General features: G+C 42.8%; 2 protein-coding genes across 6 annotated transcripts; both read left to right on the top strand.

Annotated features, from left to right (window-relative positions):
- Positions 1–1,123: 1,123 nt before the first annotated feature.
- mtcl3a (MTCL family member 3a) lies at positions 1,124–13,798 on the top strand (the record flags this gene model as incomplete). Its single annotated transcript, XM_080472205.1, has 7 exons — positions 1,124–1,528; positions 1,750–1,917; positions 6,890–7,192; positions 8,588–9,148; positions 9,375–9,454; positions 9,650–11,486; positions 12,448–13,798. The coding sequence occupies 7 exons, from the start codon at positions 1,124–1,126 to the stop codon at positions 12,679–12,681; spliced, it is 3,588 nt and encodes a 1,195-aa protein (XP_080328331.1). The 3' UTR covers positions 12,682–13,798.
- A 4,717-nt stretch (positions 13,799–18,515) lies between these two features.
- Positions 18,516–22,850, top strand: echdc1 (enoyl CoA hydratase domain containing 1). Of its 5 annotated transcripts, XM_080471561.1 has the most exons (9): positions 18,522–18,560; positions 19,334–19,435; positions 19,605–19,769; positions 19,932–20,000; positions 20,895–21,070; positions 21,185–21,327; positions 21,456–21,508; positions 21,603–21,683; positions 21,768–22,850. In XM_080471561.1, exons 4-9 carry the CDS (start codon positions 19,936–19,938, stop codon positions 22,183–22,185), a joined length of 936 nt encoding a protein of 311 aa, XP_080327687.1. In that variant the 5' UTR covers positions 18,522–18,560; positions 19,334–19,435; positions 19,605–19,769; positions 19,932–19,935; the 3' UTR covers positions 22,186–22,850. The 5 variants fall into 5 exon arrangements, with proteins under 5 accessions (XP_080327689.1, XP_080327687.1, XP_080327686.1 ...); XM_080471563.1 differs by lacking the exon at positions 19,605–19,769 and having other exon boundaries at positions 18,516–18,560; positions 19,334–19,504; XM_080471562.1 differs by lacking the exon at positions 19,605–19,769 and having other exon boundaries at positions 18,526–18,560.
- The last annotated feature ends 138 nt before the right edge of the window (positions 22,851–22,988 follow it).

Genomic DNA, 22,988 nt, shown 5'->3' with positions numbered 1-22,988 from the left:
AGCTGTGTGAGCACAGGACTATACTTTTGGGTTGCAAAAGTAGTTCTTTAATTACTTTTTCCAAATCTCTTTATAACACTGTGGAACTGCAATGGAGATTTGGGTTTGGTGGGATAAGGGTAAAATAAAATCGTTCTCCTCGTGATAGTCATCCCCCTGTCACGCAAAGATAGCAGGACAGAAATGGTAGGCGCATGGAGAGAGGATACAGTTGTGCTTTGTTTACGCGCACGGTAGGACTATTTATTCTATTCCGTCTCGGAGTACCACACGGTTTAAATCTATTTCTACGTTGTTAACTGGCTCTAGATCACATTACTTTGAACATACAGCTGTGATGACGCTCACATCTGCAGCGGTGCAGCGCGTAAACGTGTTTATTTCCGTGGCTGCGGCGCGAGGTGGCACCTTCCACCGCGTAATTCGAGGAGTGCTGTGTCGATTGACGGTAACGGAGATTCATCTGCAGCTTCTCCCAGGCGCCGCTCGGCTATCTGGCTTCAGGGAAATAAACTCATGGTTACAAGAGGGTAAAAATACTCAGGCCGCTCTTACATCAGAGCGGTCCGTGATATTTTTGGAAAGTTCTCCCGTTCGCCTCCTCGGAGTGGTTTACTGGGTGTCTGTCACTGCCAGCTCTGGATTGTCGCCTACAAACGACTATGCGCGCAAACAGAGACGCGGCGGAACACGGAGCCCCGAGACGACTGACAGACGCAAACAAACAGCGCAGGTGTGCAGCTGTGGGACCTGTGAGGAATTTTTCTTTTCTAGAAAGGAGATGACTGTAGCAGCAGAATGACAGTTTGACCTGGGCTGGAGAAATGGAGGGCAGCAAAGCGTCAGGTCCCTCCGCCTGCGATCATCTCCCGGCGGTGAATTCCTACCTGAGAGCTGCTGTGTGGCCCACAGGGGATTTGGTTGGGTTTGGATAATTGGCGCTTTTACTGTGCGAAAAAAAAAAAGAAAAGAAAAAAAAAGAAAGAACACTTTGTTGGAAACTGAACTGTATCCAGGACTGATTCGACTCTAAGAGAAGACATGGATACTTACAAAATAGCCTGGTGATCAGCTCCTATTTGTTTGTGCGATATTTTTAGTTTCAATTTAATGAACTGGGAATATGTGGAGTGCGTTCATGAACGGCGGGGGCGGTGCCGGAGGTGGGTACGTCCCGTCTCAGGGATGGGAGTTCGTGCCGTGCTCCAGGATGGAGAGGGCAGACAGAGGCAGGGGTAAAAGCCGCAGCCCGCTGCGGAGGATCTCCTCTCCCCCCACCGTGTTCAGTCAGTTATACGAGCCTCCTTTCGGCCCTCCACCGGGCGGAGGAGGAGAGGGAGGCGCAGGGACCCCGCTGGAGATCCTCAGGGCACAGATGTGGCCAGGGGGTCCCGAGGCTCAGCAGCAGCAAACACAACACACAAGGCTAAAAAAGAAATTTGAAGATTTGAAAAAACGACACGTACAGGACAAGGAGGAATGGCTCAGGGAAAAAGAGTCACTGTTGAGAGAAGTGGCTGACATACAAGTAAATTTACTACCCCTTGTGACATCTAAATATAATGTTGTGCACATGCTTTGTCTGTGTCACTTCTGTGTGGTCAGTGGCTTCATGTCTGGTTCACTGAGATCTTTCAATGTATGTGCATCCTGCAGTTTCATGTGTGTGTAAGTTGACTTTTGCCAAAGCAGAGACTTCTTCTGAGCTCTTGGGTTGACACAATTGCTGCCAACTATGTGTCCCTGCAGGGAGGGGAGAACCGAAGGATTTTGCTGGACCTGAAGACGGTTTTGGAGGAAGTGCAGGCGGAAGTGAAAAGAGAGGAGGAGAAGCGAAGTGATCTCCAGCTGCAGTATACCAGAGACAGATGTGCCTGGGAGCTGGAGAAAGCTGAGCTCAATTGCAGGATTGCGCAGGTAGGTGAGGGATGAGAACGGTAACACTATATGGGTTTGAGATGTGAGTTCAAAGAGCAACCAGTGAAAGATCTGGCTAACTGTTACTGTGTGAATGTGTGTTACTTTAAAGACTGCTATGTATTTTTGAAAGCTGCCTGTTTGTGTGCACAGCTGCACACACTGATAAGAGGGCTCAAATCCAAAAACAAGGAAACTCTTATTTAACTTTAGTCCTGACCCGCCAAAACAGAAAAGGATGCTTTATTTCAGTTAACACTCTTACTTGTTTTGTCTCATGTCTGTGCATGCGTGGCATTCAGCGTGGTGTAAATTGGACACCCTTATGGCAGGGTTATAAGTCACCATGGCATCCATCCAGCTTAAGTCTCAGCTTAGACAAAAGATTTGCACTAAACAGACAAACTTGGTTACCCCCCTTGCTCTGCTCAGCCAGACACTAACACCCTTCCTGGCTTTTAACAGCTTGCATAAAGTGGATGAAATATCGGCCTTTCCTGCCAAACAACAGCTATCGCTAAGTGTAGCCAAAATGAGCTGAAAATATTTAGAGTAAAGTTTGCATACCGGTACCATGCTGTGTCTGGCTGTGTGATCATTTGAATGGCCACACATAGCTATTCTTCAAAGCTATGTGGCTTTAGGGATTTAGATTTTTTTTTCCAGTTATATCAGAGGATGGATTTATTTAGCTTTCTTAAAGTAGAAGTCTGAACCAGATGAAACATGTTAGCCTTTCGAGATTAAAAAAACAAAACAAAAAAAGTTTGATTCTGTGGAGTCTTTTCCGATTTGGATTAGTCGGCACGCTGCGCATGCCTATATGCTTGTTTGCCTCTTTGTGATGTTTTGACAACAGTGTCTTTATCTTCCCGTCGAGCCTCATATGATTCCTACAGAAGACGAAAAGCCATCGGATCAGACATTCACTCCTGGCACATAGCTCTCCTATTCTTTGTGTCAAGGGACTTTTACTGAAGTGACAACGTTTAGAAATTCCTTAATGGGGTGCGGGGAATTAACATGGTGGTGCAATGGCACTGCAGAGCAGTTGGAGAAAACCACCAATGACACGATAAGACAAGAATTCAAAACAGTAACTTGGTGTTACCAGGTCACTAATCGAATGCATGCACAGACACACGCACACATACAGGCGGCTTAAGTGCCAAAGTATTATTTCCTTTCAATGAAACAAGGGCGCAACTTCAGTATTTCAACTCCCAACTTTGCGCTTGTGAACTTCTGACAGTGTGTTTCCCATATAAAACAGGCACTTTATTCTTATGCTTTGAGTTTGGAAGGCACAGCAAGTAATGCTTAATGGGCAAGATAATTCAGTTTCTGCACTAAGTCATGTGAGGACAGATCAAAAAGTAATGTTTTTAATCACCATAACTCTTATAATAAACAGGCCAAGGCGAAAGTCACAAGAATCGCACAGCATGTGATGTTTGATTTAAGGGGAGAACCCACAACGTGCTCAGTGCAGCAACAACGTCCAATGAATTCATGGCTCGGAAACAATAAAAATCTGAATTTTGCCAAGCTACATTGTTTGATTTTGGTGAAAGTATACTAAAAGAACACAGAGGCATTGTTTGACCAGTAGTATTTTCAAGATAAGACCTCATGCTATAACAACTATGTCTAAAGTAAAGCACTTTCTCTTTTTAAAACGCACCCATGTGTGCCACCATGATGACACACTAAAACACACATTGATGTTTTTCGCCAGATGCCAATTTACGAGTCACCTATATTGGGGGCTGTTAAATTACTGACCCCTTTTGAGAGCTTTATTTGGGCCAAGACAGACGACTCATTGTCTGCCTTTGGACATATTTGCAAAAGGCTCATTTATTCACGAGTGTGTTAACTACTATAATATAGAGAGATTCCAAGTTGGGCCAGCACACACACAAGCAGACATGGAGTTTTCTGCACTGATTTCACTAACAGACCAAGGGAAATGTCAGTTGGAATGAAGCCATGCTGAGCAGGGCTCTATTGTAAAAGCTGTTTAGTCTTGATACCACATCCTGCCACAGTTTATACTTTTCGGGTACATATTTACCAAGCGCTTATCTAAGATTGCTCACAAAGTTCAAAATACATCTTATGCAGCTGAATAATCAATTTCACATACTACAAACTTGGATCTTTAATGGGATAGTAAAACATTTTCCTTTAGTGACAGAGAGATTAAGTGTAATTTGGGTTCTTAATATTTTGCTGCTCAAAGAAGTGAGGTATGTAAAGTAAGTGTGTAAGGAGGTCAGTGGAGCAGAATGGGTGTACCTTTATTTCACTTAGAGGCGAAATGTGAACAATTTCAACATGGGTGAGAAAGCAGTTTGTCAGTTTTGCATCGGCCTGTGTCACTTTATCAGCAATGACACGTTGAAAACGGGGAACGAGACGAGAATCTGAGACTTGTCCTTTATATTTCTATGTGAGACAGTGAGTTTTCATTAGGTCCTGTTAAATCAAGCTGTTGCTTGCAATAAAGTGAAAACAATTTTAATGATGACAAAGGTTGCTGTTGAATTTACTCTCTAACCCAGAGACCTTAAATTTAGGACTCTAACAATGGGACCAGTCTCACAGGTCAGCTTTGGATTGAGTCGGGTTGAAAATGGCTTCAACAGCTGCTGCTTTATGTCCGTTCTCCAAGCTAAGTGAACAAAGTATGAACAGGAAAAATGCAAAAAAAGAAAAAGGGTTCTGTGTCTTTAATTAATGTTTTCGGAACTGAACAGTTGATTTAGTTTAAGCATTAGAGCGTATTTAACTTCTTTTAAAAGGTTTCTCAATTCGGAGAAACAAATGAAAGACTAATTATCTGACAATAAAATCCAGTCAGTTCAGTTTGAAGCCAGTTGTTGTAACTCACATATTAACTCTTATAAACTTGGATTTACCGTGTATCCAAAACAGTTTTTCACATGATTATACCACTGCCACAAACTCAAAGTGGGTCAATGAGATAGGCTATTATAGAGATTTTAATTACACTCCTTTAACCACAATAGACTATGTCTGTTTACTGCATGAGGTTTCAACATCCTTTTTGGGTATTTCTACAACCAAATACCAAGAGAGCATCCAAGGTCCAAGGCAGAGGTCTTAGGCCATATATTTCCAGGCATATTCCTCTGCATGCCACTGATTTATGAATGCTGCTGCTGGCAGCTAGGAGACATCTCACTCCGTCTTAGCAGCCAGCTCCCCCTCCTCTCTTTGCCGTGGCTCCACAGCTCCTCTTGGAATGTGACATTGTACAAGGCTGTGTGTCCGCTATTTATAGTGGGTCACCCTGGTGACACAGTTACCTTTATATACCCTGTCCCATGCAGCGACAGCCAGGGTGGCCAAGAGTATTTGGAAGTTGCTTGTTAAGAGAGAGAGTGTGTGTGTGTGTGTGTGTGTGTGTGTGTGTGTGTGTGTGTGTGTGTGTGTGTGTGTGTGTGTGTGTGTGTGTGTGTCTGTTCGCGCGCTCACGCACGTCTATTCAGGAACAACTGTGTTTCCCAAAGCTCGATATGATACCAGTGATTTGCATCCTTGTTTATGTACTAATTTCCTCTAAACTTTCCATTAAGAAGATTATTTGGCTCTCAGGTGTTAATCAATTAAAACAGCTATAAATCTCCAGTCATCTTGTTTTTGCGCTTGCCCTGTTTGTTTACATTTTTGATATTTAAATAGGTTTGCGGACAGCAGCCAACATCGTGCATCTCTAATTGTGGAGAGCTTTAAGCCACGGGCCTACAGAATGGCTTGACTTGTTTTGCTCCACCATAATTTCTTGACCCCAGGCCACATGCAGAAATAGCACTGTGACCGAAGCTTGTAAGAAGGCCTTGGTTGATGTCTGTGGCAGAACACACACACACACACACACACACACACACACACACACACACACACACACACACACACACACACACACACACACACACACACACACACACACACACACACACACACACACACACACAAGCACGTGGATGTATGCACATGCACGGGCGTTGTCTTCGGTACTTTCCAGTACCAAAGCCAACATTTTTTAATGCCTCTTTTTACTAGTACAAAATATGCACACTGGCCTCAAAATGTACAGATGCTCAAAACACAACTTTTGTTTTGGTAAAAGGAGCTCTTTTGATACCAGCTCTACAGTCACATATTTAAGAGATCCTCTTATCAAATTAATATTCACATTGTATTGGTAAATTTGTAATTAGGACTCTTGCCTGTAGAACAGGAAACATCCCAGGGAAATGCCCATGGTACTTTACATTAGTAAGAACATTGAAAAGGGCCTTTGTGTTATTTTGTTGGAAGCGAAAAAAGCAACAATCATTTAACTCAATAAATGTGACTATTTTTAAGTAATATTCTTAATAGGAATCAGTAGTTTTGTCTTATTTGTACTAGGAGATATTTTTTTTCATAAATCTTTTCGTAAGTCTTTGTTTTTCATAGAAGAGGTTCACGAGAGTCGATAAGGTTAATTCTGCAACCATATTGTGCTGCTCATGTCGCTGCCATATCCTGCACTGCATCCTGTGTTGGTGTGAGGTACCACAGAAAAAAACTTGAACCCTGAACCTCTGAACTCGATGTGAGTGCTTACAGGATATTTTCACAGTTTAATCCTTTGTCTTTTCTCATGTTTCCCTCCTACAAACCCACTCACACTCATCCCCATGGTGCATTATTTCCCCACTTCCCCCATCTTCTCTTCCTGCCGCTCCTTCATTCTCGTAATTCCTCTTTAAACATTTCTCCCACGCCTGCCTCACATATCTTGCCATCTGCCTCTCCTGCTTTGGTTATCCTGTTGCATTCTCTCCTTTATCATTGCTGCTTTTTCCACAATCTCTCCCACTTGTTCACTTTCCATCTTCTCGCTCACTCGTCTCCCCACCCCACATCCTCTGCACGCCCCGTCTGTTTTTCTCAGTTGGAGGCCAAAGACACAGCTGGATTGGTGAGCGGGGAGGTCCAGGCTCCAGGTGGTCCTGCCACTGTGGCATCACGGAGTCCTCAACAGCAGTACGGACAGACGCCGACGCTCCGCAGGGAGAGGGAGGAGCAGCGCAGGATCCTGGCGGACACGCAGACAGCAGCCATGGACCTGCGCTGTCGCCTGGAGCACAACGAGCGGGATTGGTTGAAGGAGAAAACCGAACTGCTGGAGAGGTTTGAGATAGAGAGAAGAGAGTGGGAGAACCAGCTGAAGGATATGCAGAACAAAATAGAGGAGGTAAGATGCCAGGTTCCACATTCTAAGGGGGTTAGCTTTTTTAGGTTGTGGGAATGTTTAAACCAACATATTTTCTTATTTATTTCTAATATTGTAAGGGTGATAGCCCTAAATTCAACATAATATCTGACATTGTGAGCACTGAGCTCTTAATATAGTGTTAAACTTTCCTCCTACATGGCCTGTTCGTTATCAACATTGTCAAAACAACATTGCTGATCCACATAACTATGATTAGCAAAAGAAGGAGTCGGCAGAGAAAAGGGAGGCATGTGGTGGTTTCTGATCTGAAACAGTCAATGATTCTGATAATATGGGACCTGGATGCAAACAGGCATCCTATAGAAAGGAGATCAGGAGTTCAGAATGCACACTTCTCTGTCGATGGCCATGGAGCATGTTAATCCCAAGAACAGCTGTTTGGTTGAAAACTTTGATTGTTATGTATATATTTAATGGGGTGTTGAGTAATTTGTGTATACCCAACCCCTACAAAATATTGCTCTTGGATATCTGGTCTTGATTAGCGTATGTAATAATAATTTATAGTTGCTCTCTTCATGAGGATTTTTTTATTTTTAAAGTTTAACCAAAGAATCGTTTGGGTAAAATAAGTGGACAAGAACATACAGTATATCATAAAGCCATATATAGAAGTATATCATGAACATTTAAAGACAAAGACAAAGCAAGGAATGACGCAAGTCAGTATGGCTGAAGAAAAGCCAGAGTCAAGTAACGATTAAAATCTGACAAGCCCAGAAGAGCATAATAGAGGGCTTTTTTTTTCATGCCTGAATTTGTAGCCAAATAGCTGGAGAGAGTGAAAGCAATGGAACAATTTGCTATGAGAGAGGAACATGTGGCTCTCATTTGCCCCTTTGAGACCAGAAATTGAGAGAGAAAAACTAAAGAGGAGTAAAGCAGTAGTGCCATTCAGACATTGCATGATGGGAAATCTGGTAGTCAGGGGGATGCCTTAAAACTACATGATTTGGAAAATAAACCATGACAAATAAAGAATTTGAAGTTATTTTTATTTAAATACACATTTATAGAACATAATTTATTGTGAATGCAGTGGGAATTAAGTGAAGTCATTTGCAAGAAAAGTTTTGGTGTAAAATAATGGGAATAGTGCAGCAGTCGCAGAACTAAATGCATCGAGAGTGAGACAAGTCTGGCTTTTTATTGCCTTTGGATCCCAGCATCAATGGGAATTAATATAATAATTTAAAAGAAGATAACTGCTTGCTGTCAGACAAAGTATGTGAGGAGTGACAGCTTGAGAGGTCCAAGCTCTGTGGGGAAGGTCTCCTCCCCTTTCTAAGGAATTAGATTTGTGCAAAATATGTGGGCACAAGTTCTGATGTCCCTGTTCTTTCCTTGTTCTAGCTTTACAGTGAAGTGAGAGTCAAGCGAGGAGGCATCAGATTGGATAGCGGCAGGCAGGACGACGACGATGACGACGACGTGATGAGTAGGCTGAGCATCCGCTCCATCAGCACAGGCTCCAGTCTGCTCAGCGACAACTCTCGCTCTGAGCCACTCAGCAGCAGCAGTCCTTCAGAACTCAACACACACCCTTCCTTATCTGCTCTTGGTCTCATCAGCGGCAGCAGCAAAGGTGGTCACCACCCCACATGTTTCGAAGCAGACAACCTCTGTGAGTTCAGTGTTGGTACCCAGTTCGCTGAACATTCACGATCAGAGCATGAGGATGACTTGAGACTCAGAGGCTCTTGGCAGAAAGACCCCGTCACTGACACTGTGGAAGCGGTGGATAGAGCTGCGCTGGATGCACTTTACTATGGAGCTCCTGGATGTCGAGTGTTGCAGGAAGGGGATGCTAATAACTGTGAAAAAAGTGACCATGTCACCCCTCAAGAAAGTCGTCTTTGGACCAGGCTGAGCCACAGCAGCGACAAAAAGAAGAACAATACTGCTCTCAATGCTGTGAGTGTTTTTGTGTATTTCAGTTCCAATTCTCTCTTTCCAATCTCTCCCTTTACTTTTTTTTGTATTTGATTCGGTCTGTCTTCTATGCTGTGTTTTGGTCAATGGACTTGACTGTTTTTACCATCTCTCCATTGATTTACTGAGAAAATGGTAGATTTTAATAATACTTGAGTAATCCACAGTACTCTGTTTGGGTGTTTCTGTTTTGGCTTCTCTCTGTCAGGCTCTAAAGGAGATTGCCCGTGTAAGTGAGGAGCTTTGTAGCTACCAAGATGAGATCAGAAAGAAGAGTGGAGATAAGAGGTAAATCCATCTTCTTGGTTAACTTACCAGCACCAACATGTACATTTGATAATAGAAGATGCATGTGTATGTGTTGTACATCAATGATCAGTCATAGATCAGTCAATGGTAAACGTCCTCCCCTGAAAACTAGTCAAGCATATTTACATATTTGTAAAATATTGAGAGGTAAATTTTGTCTTTGATTGTTTTCAGGAACCGATCTGAATCCCTGTGCCTCCATGAAGACAGTGAGACAACTTGTGGCAATGATAAAACCAGACTCGAAGCAGATGAAGTTTCATGCGACCTCAACCAGATCTACGATGACCTCCGGGCCTTCGAGAGGGAAAATTGGATGACCTTGTCACCAGATAACACCTGGCAGGTCTATAGAGGGCTGAGGGAATCCTGGACAACGAACACCGCTGATCTGGACGGCAACAGAGGCCTGCAGATGAGCTCCGGAGTCGACACTGAAATGGATACAGCAGGTCCCCCTATCCCTCCCCGTACATCCTCCTGGAATCTGAGTGCTCCCACCCAGCCAGACACGGAACTTCACATCCCAGATTCTCCTGTGACAACAGTGAGGAAGTGTCATAGTCCTTGTATTTTAGTGGACAGAAAGTGTAGCAGCCCATCCATCGTCAGGAAGTTTGAAGCTATGTTGCAAGAAAACGAAGGAAAGGTTTTTATCGACGGTGTGTTGGCGTCGTGCCCTGTACCTACTAACAACAACTGTAATATGGGCTGTTGCCACAACCGCTGGTCATGTGATGTCAGCAAGTTTTCGAACACGAAGTTGTCCACATATGGAACTGTACAGAAAAGCTTCTCTGAAGTCAACATAAGGAGTGCTGGGAAAGACCTGCTCTCAGATTACAGTCCAGTTGTTGGAAACCTGAAAAACCCTGAACTACCAATGTTGCCCCCGTTTGTCAGAGATTTGCCTGTAGATTTGCTCTTATCCTCTCTGGAAACAGTACCTCTCAGCCCCAAGCTTAAGGAGTCCAGGAGAAACATAATGCTTGAACAAAAAACAGCGGAGTTTAACAGGACTTTGTTTCAAGCTGAGATGGGTCGTGGGGTAGAGGAACAAAGCAGTTTTACACCGATAGATACCTGCTCTGTGAGTCACCCACCAGTTTTTACTGCATCAGATGAGGTTTCACCTCCCAAAGCTACTAAATCACAGCCACTTTGTACTGATGTCCCCGCGAGACTCGTGGATGCTCATCATGAAGAGCCATTTTGCCTCTTTGTGTCAGAGTCCACAATACTGAACCCTGAAAATCAACCAAAGCAGGTGAGGTGTACTGACGAAGATCAAGCAATCCGAATAAAACAAGAAACTCCTTCTGTTGTTTCACCTGAACAGTTGCAAGCTGCACTCATCGAAGTCGCAACATCCTCTCAGAGCCCAATTCAAAACTGGGAGTTTAAGCACAAAGTTCAAACAGCAAGCAGTCCTTCCAGAAAACCACAACACAGAGAAACCACAGAAGCTCCTTTCTCTGTGTCTGTCGTGCCTGCAAATACCCAGCCCGGTCAGCCTGTGGATGATTCCAGCTTGAAGAATGAGAATCCCCATGGAGCAAAGCCTCAGCCAGCCAAAGCTGGTGTTTCACTCCAGCAGTTGTCTGTTGAGAACAAACAAAGGCAGATGACACAGCCAAGACATGTGTCTCTTCCCACTTTCCAGTCTGACTCCTCCAGACCTGGGCCCCGAATGATGAACGACCATCCCTGGAAGCCCCTGACTCTTGCTGCATATCCACGGCCAGAGGGATCCAGGTCCAACTATGGAGCAGTGGAAAGGATTCTGAAAAATTATGAGAATGCAGCTCGAGCACAACAGAACCAGAGTCAAGAGAATGACTTGCCTTCAAGCCCAAACTTCAGTCTGAGGCAAGAGGAGAACATCACAGAGCTGGACCGACTGCCCATGGACGCAATGAGACAGACGCAGACTTCCCTCTTCACAGAGACACACACCACACTGAGCAGCAACACTGCCATGGGTGTGAAAGAGATACAGCTGATAGTGCAGGTGGGTACAGTGGGACAGAGCTATTTACACTTGAACATAGTGTATATGCAGATGCCATGACATGTAGCAGGTGTCATTCTGACTGTGCATTTTGCAACTCAGCTAAACTATACTTTCAAGGCTGGTCGAGCTATTGGACCTCAATGAACTTGCACATTTCATTCTATTCTGAAGCACTAAGCAATTGTCCTTGACTGAGGACAGCTCTGGTGGGAATGTTGTTTATTTCTGGTATGTGCTACGAGACAGAAGCAGGCCAAAGCCTCCATTATAATCTGGGCATCTGGGCCATTCCACTGCTTAAAGGCTTTTAAGACAAGGAGCTGGCAATGAGGTATATAAACTTTAAACTAGATGGGAGGTCTATCACCTCGTCGGCATTTGTTTTTATCTTTCACTGCTTTGACAGGGCCTGTTGGTAGAAGTGTTTTTCTGGCCTTTTCATTGCAATTCCAGAAGTATCTGCAAGAAGCCAGCTGACTAAATGCCCTTGGCAGACAACAGACACAAGAAGGCTGAATGGATTACGCAGCTTTCGAGTCAGCCAATTGTTAAAGAAACTGTGGGAACAATTATCAGGCCAATTTTATTTGACCTCATGAAAAGAATGCCATTCCAGGTACCACTTCAGCGTGACTTCCATCTTGTGGGACTGTGCAAGATAAGAAAAATATTCCACAGCACAAAGTGATTCTATGCTTGTAAGAGATCCCACAGCAACACGAGTGAGGTTCAGTTTTGTTCTCGATCAGTGGAAACTGGATCTGCTTGTGTGACTTAATCACATGAGCGTGCTGTTCACTTTTAGAGGTCCTGTTTGAATTATGCCTGTCGTTTCCCTAGGGTCGAGAAGACAACAGATGGAACACGTGACAAAATGTAACGTATATATGTGTGTGAATATGATTGGAGACAGGATGGTGTGATAATCCTAAATGTTAATTCATCTCTTTCTCTCCAGGAAAACGAGGAGCTTCCTGCCTCTTCCTGCGTCCAGAAGAATTTTTCGCGGCCTGCCCGTCCAGCAAACCGTCGTCTCCCCTCCCGATGGGCCAGTCGCTCGCCTACGACATCATCCTCCCCCTCCTCCTCTCCCTCCAGCACCCCTGTTATACCTCCATCCTCCCCCCAACTGAAACAAACTTCCTCCTTCACCTACTCGCACTCTTTCCACATAGAAACTGTTATCATTTGATCTTCCTCTCACTGTGTGTTTGTATCAACCAGAAGCCTTCAATGATGACCTCTGAACTCTTAACCTTCAATATTTGTCTTTATACTGCTGCATATACCAAATCCAAACTGCTTTTCCACCAATACAGACTCAGAAGTGCTTTAGCTGTGAGTTCATTTACTCACATTTAGAATGAATGTGCATCCCGCGGCACTTAACTGAAGAAAACGGTAAGTGAATGATGTGAAAGACGACAGGTATCCTGCAGTATGGCCTCAATTACCTAGTAGACATTGTTCATACCATAGAGAACAGTGAAAATTGCATTTTTAAAGGAAAGTAAACATGTTCTCCATTCATTTTTACCAACCATTTGAATGGACGGCCTTTACTCAAGCCTGGATTCTAGCTTTGACAACCGTAACTTGCAGATCTAGCAACAACAGACCGATCACTGCCCCCTCTGTTCTCTATGCTCTATTTACAATCTCAATGTTTATGTGGATGACCTTAGCGAAATTCATAAGAATGTGTTGAATATGTTTGTTTTTTTCTAAATACATGTACACATTGCAGCATCATATAGTATTCAGCATTAAAGAGGTTTCACTTACTTTCTCAGTATGCTGAACGCAGCAGTGTCAGTTTCTGCCTTTGTTCAATTCACCTCCAGTACACGCCTGGACTGTACCTTGCCTGTGACTGAAACATGTCTGCTTTACACTCATGTTTGCCTTGATTTTATTCATAAATAAGCAAAGCAACATTTACTTGATATAAATGGATCAAATGAAATGTGAGTTTCTTTTTTATAACTTTGTACCAAAGGCTGGGTTCTTATGCATTTGTCTTCATTTGAAAATTCAATGCAATGTTTATAATGGCATTTGTTTTCTCTGTCAATCCACTGCTGATGTCATCTATGAAAGCCTGTTTTTGTTTTTTTGTTTTTTTGCAAAACATGGTAATGATGCTTATGTAGTAAAGACGCCTTTTTCTACTTTTACTAACTCTAAATGGTCACATATCAGGACATTGCTCAGCTGAGTAGTACAGAATTTTGGGGGGTCAAAGTCGTGAACCATATGATGAAGGTGATGCCTTTGCTGTTCTTTTTGTGTAATAAACACGAGAACATAATGGTTTCTATCCTCCTTTCACATCAACGAGCAAAACAATTGCATTTTTCCACATATATAAATGTTCTAATGACTGTGTCATGTTGTTTGTCAGACAGCTACTCTGCCCCCAAAACTTCCTGGCAGTGTAAAACCAATTTCTGAACACATTATAAAATCTAGTGTCCAGGGAGTGTTACTCTAAGCTTTTGTTTCCAAAGCTGAACAGCCCCTTGTTTTCTTAACATGTCTATTAATATAACCTTTGATCATTTGCTCACTGACTCCATGCTACCTCGACCCTGTCACTGTGTGACTTCCAGGCCTCATTGCATTCCTCTTCATTTCTTATCCTTGCAGTCGGGGCGACATGTAATACGCTCAAGACATCAATCAAACATTGCTCATAAATGTTCATGTGCTCAAAACAAGAGGACTCGACTGTGGTGGCTGAGCTCACGAAGACAAAGCATCAGAACCAAAATGACGGGCCGCCTGCTCTGGGTTCAGTCTCACTTGCTGACACTTGGTGATCCTCTGATCTTTAATTCTGATTGATGAGGAGCAGAGGAGCCAAATGCTTTTATTTGTGTGGATGCCTTTCAGTTTAAACTTGTCCACAAATATTTTCTCACACTTTTTTTTCTTAAATCGATTCTCTTTCCAGTTACAGATGTTGAAGCAGTGTGATGATATTCATTTCAGATTAATTATCCTTTATTGGAGTCAAAGACATCACACAATCCTTGGTATTTCATTTAACCCCCCCCCCCCCCCCTTCCCCGAATAAATCAGTGAGTTTTGTCCCCTCAGACATGTATCGAACCTACAAAGGGAGACACCACCATGTGCCCCCGAAGGCTCTGAAAGGGGAGGACACCTAACCCCTTACCCTGAAACCTGGCACCGTGGACTGACTGAACTGACAGGTGCAACAATGTTGTGGAGCCAGAAATCCTACCCCGGTACTGATATAAATATAAATATTGTTATTCCCTCCCAATGCCCATGCCCAGCCTACTGCTGCACTGGCTGTCTCACTTGATTTTCCTGTGACAAGGTTGGTCAGCAGTGTACAGTCCCAGTGCTGGATTGCACTCAAGCCTGGAGGTTTCCAGATGCTGAAACGATTATATAACCGTTGCTAACATCCCGATCCATCCCAGTGCCGCTTCAAATCACAAGGCTGGAAAGAATTTATGAAAAAAGGTCTGTATTTCATTATACAAGCGCAGAGAGACCATAGTTACCTTAACGATTGAGACCAAGTGCAAACAAAGCAGCTGCTTTACAAGATGCAGATAATTTTTGGTAATAGAGACATCAGCTTGTGGATGAGTCAAGTAAAGAACACTTGGACACATTGGTGATATTCACTGAAGGCAGTACAAGCTTATAGAAGTATTTACTGCCTATGAGGTCACATCAATTCTGTGACAATGGTCATGTTATCCATCTATTCATTTGGAAGAATTAATCTTTGTATGTATGCCAATATATTGTGAGTATCTCTCTGACAGGAGAGCAGGATCATCTTACTTTGGAAACTCAGAACATTCCATGACACAACTCTGTTTGTTGATGATACTGAAGATTAAAGTTTTTTTTTTTTTCAGTTTGATCACAGTGAATGCATATCGTGACTTCAAATATTATGTAATCATTCTAGAGAAACTGAACTGTCTACTCTGATCAAACTGTGCCAATGGGAAGGCTTGTGTGTGCATTTGTTTCAAGTCTTACTCAATAGAAGACAAATGTGATTGCTGCTCAGCCTTGAGAGCTGTTCAATCACCACACCAGATCTCTGATGAGCAACATTACAGGTTGCATTTTGGAGACCGACCCTATTATTTGTTTTGTTTATACCAGGAAAGTTGAAGTGTGAATAATAAAACCTAACTAGTTTACAAGAAAGTTCTTGGCCATCTTTCCTCAATCAGAAATGCCTTTGCAAAACCATTCCCCTCATGTGCCACCAGATATTAAGTTTTCATTACTCTCTCTTCTCGGAGTTTTGTGACTTGCTAAGAACATGATTTGAGTGAATACTGCTGTTGGTATTCACGGCTTAGGGCTGGTTTCAAATGTATTGTAGACATCACAGTGGATGGCTGTGTTTTGTCTCCGAGTGGTTTCATTGGCATTCTGAACAGCCACATCCTCTTTGCTTCCTCCACTAAAAAAAACACTTGCCCTCCGGTGTCTCCTGGCTCTCTGCCTTCCAGCCCCGCTGACCTGCCTGCACTCCTCACAGGAAACCTCCAAACCCCTGGGGGCTTCTGGCATCTGCCAATCTGCCATTTTCCTTGTTCTGAAATAGATCCTGACTGGCACCTATTGGATCTGTGTGCGTGTGTGTGTGTGTGTAGCTGTCATATCTTGGTGTGTTGGTACAGAGGATCGCTGACTGCAGTACATTCCCTGACTTCCTGTGGCGCTCCAGACAGCTGCATATCGATCTGCACAGTGGTGCATCAGTTTGGAGGTCCTATACAGTACACACGCACTCATATGCTGAAACACTCACCGATTTTTACGCCACAGCAGGTCAGCTTGCATATAGAGAAATGAGAGTCTCTCTCTTTCTCCCATTAGCCAGGTTGTAATTCGACCTTCCATTATCAGTCTGCGGCTTTCCATATCTGGATGGCTGATAAAACCGGCTAAAAGCACCAAGCGGAACAAACGAAAAGAGACAATGTTTTCAACTGTAGGTATATGAAGGACAGGTTTATGGCAAGCAGTTGGAGTATTTATTTCATATCTTTGATATTGTTTCTAAGTGTCATTAGCAGGTTTTGTCAAACATAATGTTTCTGCATATTGCCTCTGGAGAAATCTCCCACTGGCCACTCATTCTCACACAGTAATGACACTTTGCTCAAACTTTTGTCAAGTTTCAAACCAGCCTTACCATATGTTGAGTGTCAGACTAGTAAAAACTAGTAAGCTTTTTGACATATTTTTAATCATGTGGATACAACTATTTACCTGTAAATTACTTTTCTGTATTAGTAAATACACAAATGAAAACTAGAGTAATTAGTGAAGACAAATAAGTTAACCAGTAAAAATCTTGTTGTTTTACTAGTCACGCTCATTACACACATCACCTGCAGTGATTTATATTTCACTTTAAGACCTCCACACACGCAAATTCCACAGAACCGCCGCGTTGTCCAGGTATAGTGTTCACAGAATTTTATTTATGGACAGGCTACTTTCTTGCTGACTGCGCTGTACTGTACAGAAAAGAAAAAAAGAGAGTCACCGTGTCTTGAGTGACCGCCCGGGATGAGTCCCACCAACCTTTCTGAATTCCTTCCCCACTTTTAAATAGACTGGAGAGGTGAGGGCTTTTCAACAGAGCTGCCTCTTGCAGTCCCGGATACACTGTGGTGTATTCCTGCTAATGACCTTTTATGTTCCCACAGCTTGTCATGGAAGAACGTTTGCACAGGTCTTAACAAGGGAAAAAGCAACTTGTACCGACTTCCATGATGTGCATTTAGCATTTAGCATGCAGAATTCCTTTGGATGCAGTTGTGAAGCGTTGTGTTTTCAAAGTGTTAAATCACAGATGTTACAGCAGGGATATTCACTTTTGTGGGTGGTGGACATTTGGTTTAAGTCTTTGATTCAACAAACATGACTGTGTTTGGCTCCTCGGTTATTTTTACAGAGGATGTGTAAACAGAGGTGAAGGATCTATGCTCTCAGTAGCCACAGATCTGAGCAGAGCACAGAAAGCATCTCAACGTCCTCCCTCTTTTTCCCGCACAGTCATTCGGTATTTTAATCATTGTCTCATTCTTGTTTGTTCATGCCAACATGTTTCACTACTTTAAAGTATTAATTTCTCTCTCATCTTCACATCTGAGCAGCTGTTTCCTGTATATGATAGTAATGGCATACAAATATTTACTATTCATTATTTAAACTGATATTTTGTCTTGAAGCAGCAATAATATTCTAAAGAAAAAGTGTTGAATTATGTTGTTCGTCAGCAGGTCAAGCAGCAGTTTGAGGTTGTCTGTGTTTGCACAGTAGTATGAGCCCAGAGCATTTCACACTTTTTACAGGCACTAAGAGAGGTGGGACCTCTCGGTATAAAATGACACATTTCTTCAAAGAGTTGAAGTGGACAGTTCCTCGAACAAAGCCTCAATCTCCCCATCCTATTGCCACTATATAGTATATTGTCATCATGTCATCAGCAGTGGAGAAAATAAAAATAATCATATCATAAATGCTGTGGTTATTTTAAGAAGTTTATGCTTCTTTCAAATAACTCCACAAATCCAGACCTGGTGCTGTTCGAAACACAATGTGAAAACCTTGAGCTGACAAGAGGTCCTGATAACGGTGTGACCAGCCGCCAGTGTCAACATTGCAACATATTGCTTGAGTGTTGTTTTACGTCTCTCTGTCAATACTACTGAACAAGGAGATGTCTGCAGAGCCAGTTCCTCAGCAGTGTTTACAGAGTTTTGACAGACAAAGAGCAGATGTTTCTGTGTTGCGCAGTAATGCCATAACATACAATGTCATAACAAAACAAGTTATTGTTTGTAATGCGATATTTAAAAGACCCAGACTAGTGCAGTTTATGGATATTTGTTGGGAGATGTCGTTCAAATGACAGATCAGTTTGAAGAAACTATACCTCCTCCCCGTGGATGAAGTAAGAAACTACACTACCCTCTACTTCCTTTGTGGTTTTTGTTTCTAGAGGGACGTATTTCAGGGTGACACAACAGTCAGCTGTCATTTATCAAGGTGGGCTCCTGTGTTTTTACTGTTTTCAAGTCTATTTTTACAATCATCGCAGCGTAATATTAAAGTTAATAACAAAATATAACTAAAAGGTTGTTTATTATGGATGTTTGTTGGATTGCAACTCACATGCAAGATGACGATTGAAGGATGTATAAATGCTTTTTGTCATAACCTGACTTCCAATACAAGAATATAACAGTACGGTGACGTGGTGTGGCGAGAAACCCTGATCTAAAATATCAGCTTCCTTTAGTTTGTGCGCATTAATCTATAATTAGTTTAATGGCTCTTTTCAAAGGAGTCAGACATTGTTAAATGCTCCTGTGGTGGCATATCCAGTTGCTTTTAGAAAGCCACAAGTTTTTAATATGACTCCAATGAAGAAGAAAACCCAACACATTTTATATTCTTCGTTGTTCTAACAATGTGTAGTTCTTCAGTTTTCACACCGTTTGTTAAAAGAACACATTGTTTAATTCCCAAGTTGTCTTCAGAACATCAAACCCCATATTAATAAAAAAAAAAAAAATCCATAATATGCATCATAATAGTGGGCCTATTGAGGAGACAGTAACTCCCCTCATCCACACTGCTCAAAACATAACTTCCGCTAACTTCCTCTGCTGAGGGGATTTTTTCTCTCCCGTTAAAGGGAGGAACTCTACATTTGGAGGTTCTGTTTCTTGTCTTTCTTTCTTTCTCTCTGTGTAACAACATTACTGGAGCCACCAGACACTGCCGCAGTTTTTTTTTTTTTTTTTTATCCCTGACAGGAGGAGAGCAGGATCCAGGGGATCAGACCCAAGACTCACAGAGTGGAGTTACGACGGTCCTACTACCCAACCCCACCACAGCACCGGGACCCCACCGCAACGGCACGGCCCTTAAACTCCAGACTGAGATTGGCTCATCATCAGACCAACGCTCATCATAGACTTTTCTTAGTATTTGTACTTATCTGGCCTGTCTGCCACTCTCTCTCTCCCTCTTCTTTCCTCTCTCTCCCTGTCCTATCCCATGTACTTCTCCCCCCAACCGGTCAAGGCGGATGGCCGTCCTTCCAGAGTCTAGGGTCCGCCCCACGGTTTCTTCCTGAAGAGGGAGTTCTTGAACTTCTCTCCATGCGAGGGAGTTTTTCCTGGCCACTGTTGCTTGTTACACCTGCTTGCTTTGGAAGGGTTTAGTTGGGTCCTGTTGTACTCTATCATTGTAAGAGCGCTTTGAGATGTTTGTTGATGTGATTTAGCGCTTTACAAATAAAATTGAATTGAATTGAATTGAATTAAATATTCTTATCTCTCATGTCTTTGGTTAAAGCTTCAAATCGAAGTAAAATAAGTAATTTTTTTCTTCCTTTCTATTTCCTTGCAGCAGGATGGTCCTGTGTACACTGAGGCAGCAGCTTCTGAAGAGCAGCAACTGCTGTGGATCCTGGCTCCGGTAATATAATTGTTTATCAATATGTTATTGAAGGTAATGAAGTCATAAATAAAGGAACAACAAGTCTACAAACTACTCAAACTACAAAGTCAAAGTCCTTCAAGGTGAAATCTGAAATCTGATCCTGAATCAAAGGCTGAAAATCTTTATGCCGTACAATTTTTGTTTGTCTAGCTTGGTACGAGGCGTTCTTCAGTAACAGGGTATATTAAGCATTCATATTCATCCTATATGTGGAAATTAATTTCCACTCTTGAGCAACTGATCCATTAAGCAGTTATGGACGATGTTTATTCATAGTACAACTATAAAGGCAGTTGCAATCAGTGTTGTGAGCACTACTTAAACCTTTAAGACATTCTGTAAGACATGCACCCCATGACCTCTTACTACAAGTGTAAGCCTGTTATGTATGTTCACTAAATCCCACAGACTCATTTTAATGTTTCATGGCTTCAGAGCCCACATCTTTTTAAATGCAGTCACTTTCTGTTTAGCATTTGCATGTTCTCCCAGTGCCTGTGAAGATGTTCTCAGGATACTCCTGTTTCCTCCCACAGTGTAAAAACATGCGTTTGAGGTTAATCGGCGACTCAAAATTGTCCAAGTGAGAATGTTTGATTGTGTGTTTGATAGACTGATGATGTTTCCATGGTGTACCTTTCCTTCACCTGTAGTTTGCTGGAATTGGTTTCATTACCCCATGACCCTGAACAGGATAAAGCAGCATAGAAAATGGATGGATGGATGCTGGTGCTCTCATTTACTACTGTGTAGTAAAAATAATCAACTTTAACTGTTAATACTTACATTAATAACCTACAACATTCAGAAAAGGTATTCCATCATGTCAGACTTGGCATTCATGTTCTGTATAAACTGTGATGCTCCCAGGCTGCTGCAGAGAAAGAGCAGTGGCTCCGTCTACTCCAGTGTTCATGGCGTCAATAAGGAGGAGATCCGGGAGAAGCTGCAGGCCTTTCCTGGAGGATCCATAGATCTGCTGAGACAGGACTCTGGTATCGCTGTGCTGACCATCAACAACCCCTCTCGCATGAACGCTCTCACTGGTAAGGTCACTGTTTATTTAATGCTGCGTGTTTTCAGCTGCCACACTTTTTCAGATGAACGCTTAATGTTGCATTATCAATCCCACTTCAACATGAACATTACATTCCTCCCAGGCAGCATGATGGTGGATCTGGACGACAAGGTGACTGAGCTGGAGAACTGGACGGATGGCAAAGGACTCATTGTTCAGGGTGCTGCCGCAACTTTCTGCTCGGGATCAGACCTCAATGCTGTCCGGGCAATGTCGAACCCAGAGGTATCACACATTATGAATTCTTTACTGTGAACCACAGACAGACAGCCTACAGGCCTCCCGCTCTTCTTGCTTGTCTTTGTCTCTTTTTCATGTGTTGATTTTTTCACAGTGCTTCTCATTCTTTATAGGATGGGATGAAAATGTGCATGTTCATGCAGGGTGCTCTCACAAGGCTGCTAAGGTAAACGTTTTTGACTTCCAGACTCGACATGAAGGAGTCTAAATGTTACATAATCCTCACCACAGCCTGCTGACAGATTATTTTCTCGGTGCAGGCTGCCTCTTCTCTCTGTTGCCCTAGTGGAGGGGAGGGCACTGGGAGGAGGTGCAGAGCTCACCACTGCCTGTGATTTCAGGTAGTGCTTTCAATATAGTGATTTTAAAATCTTTTTTTTTTTTTTACTTCATCGTTAATGTGTTAATGTTGTCTTGTCTCACAGATTGATGGCATCAGACAGTGTCATCCAGTTTGTTCAGAAACATATGGGCTTGGTCCCAGGTTGGGGCGGCGCCTCACGACTTGTTCGCATCGTAGGAAGCCAGGCAGCGTTGAAGCTGCTGGGAGGCGCTTTAAAAGTGGACTCTGAACTCGGGCTGCACATCGGACTGGCAGACGAAGTCCTGGAGGCCAATAAGGCAGCAGCAGGTTCAGAAACACGCCTACAGCAAGCTGAAAACTGGCTCAGTCGCTACACCAGAGGACCTGCCCCAGTGATCCAGGCTGTGAAGAAGGTTGTGATATCAGGGAGAGAGCTTCCTCTGTCAGAAGCTCTGAGGACTGAAAAGGACGTGTTTGGGACCGTGTGGGGAGGTCCCGCTAACCTGCAGGCTCTGGCCAAAAGCCCCAAACACAAATAACCTGGTTTTAGTGCCTCTTTTACTCTTAAGAGCTCCTCGGGTCAGCAAGTGTGCACTGAAATGTTTTGCTGTGATCAGGGAACTGCTGCAGCACCTTTGAAAGAGAAAGGTCATTGGGACACACCGTCTACGTTTAGGTGATCAATGTTTTTTTTTTCCTGGACATTAGTTTTCTCAACAAACCAGACAGCATCTGATCTGCAGTGTAACTTAAACTGAAGTCTTGTTTGCTGACGTGTACACGCACCCTGTAAATGAGGACTAATATTTACATTTATCCAATGAATAATGTTTTTTTTTTTTTTAATTGACTAAAATACAATGAGTTTCCTGTTTGGTCCCATCACATTTTGGTTGAATATCCATTTGAATTTCCTGTCTACACATGAGAAGTCTCTCTTTCTGGTCCCATGATTGTGTGATTATGGTAATAAGCAGATAATTCAAGACCAACGTTGATCTGTAGATTAGACAATGATGATGTGTAATGTGCAGGTTTTAGCAGCTGATTGCAGGAATTACAGAAACACTGCTGCATGTCCTTCCTCTGTCAGTTAATCCCTCAGTGCTCATGATGTCATTGTAACCTTGATCATCACCTCAGCTGGTTTTTATTGTACTGAAGAGATTTTTTTTTTTAACCATAAAAGGATTGTCTGACTGATCTTTGGTACTCTGCTTAATAGCTCTCAATGCTCCATTGAGAACCTGGAAGGACACGTAAGCATCAGACCCTCAAAATGCATATACTGAAATTTTGAAATGAGAAATCTTGACAGTAATTTGTGTTCTTGCTGCACTAT

The sequence above is a fragment of the Lipophrys pholis genome, assembly GCF_963383615.2.
Source record: "Lipophrys pholis genome assembly, chromosome: 9".
NCBI lineage: Eukaryota > Metazoa > Chordata > Actinopteri > Blenniiformes > Blenniidae > Lipophrys > Lipophrys pholis.
This window is presented reverse-complemented; position numbering and strand designations above follow the sequence as displayed.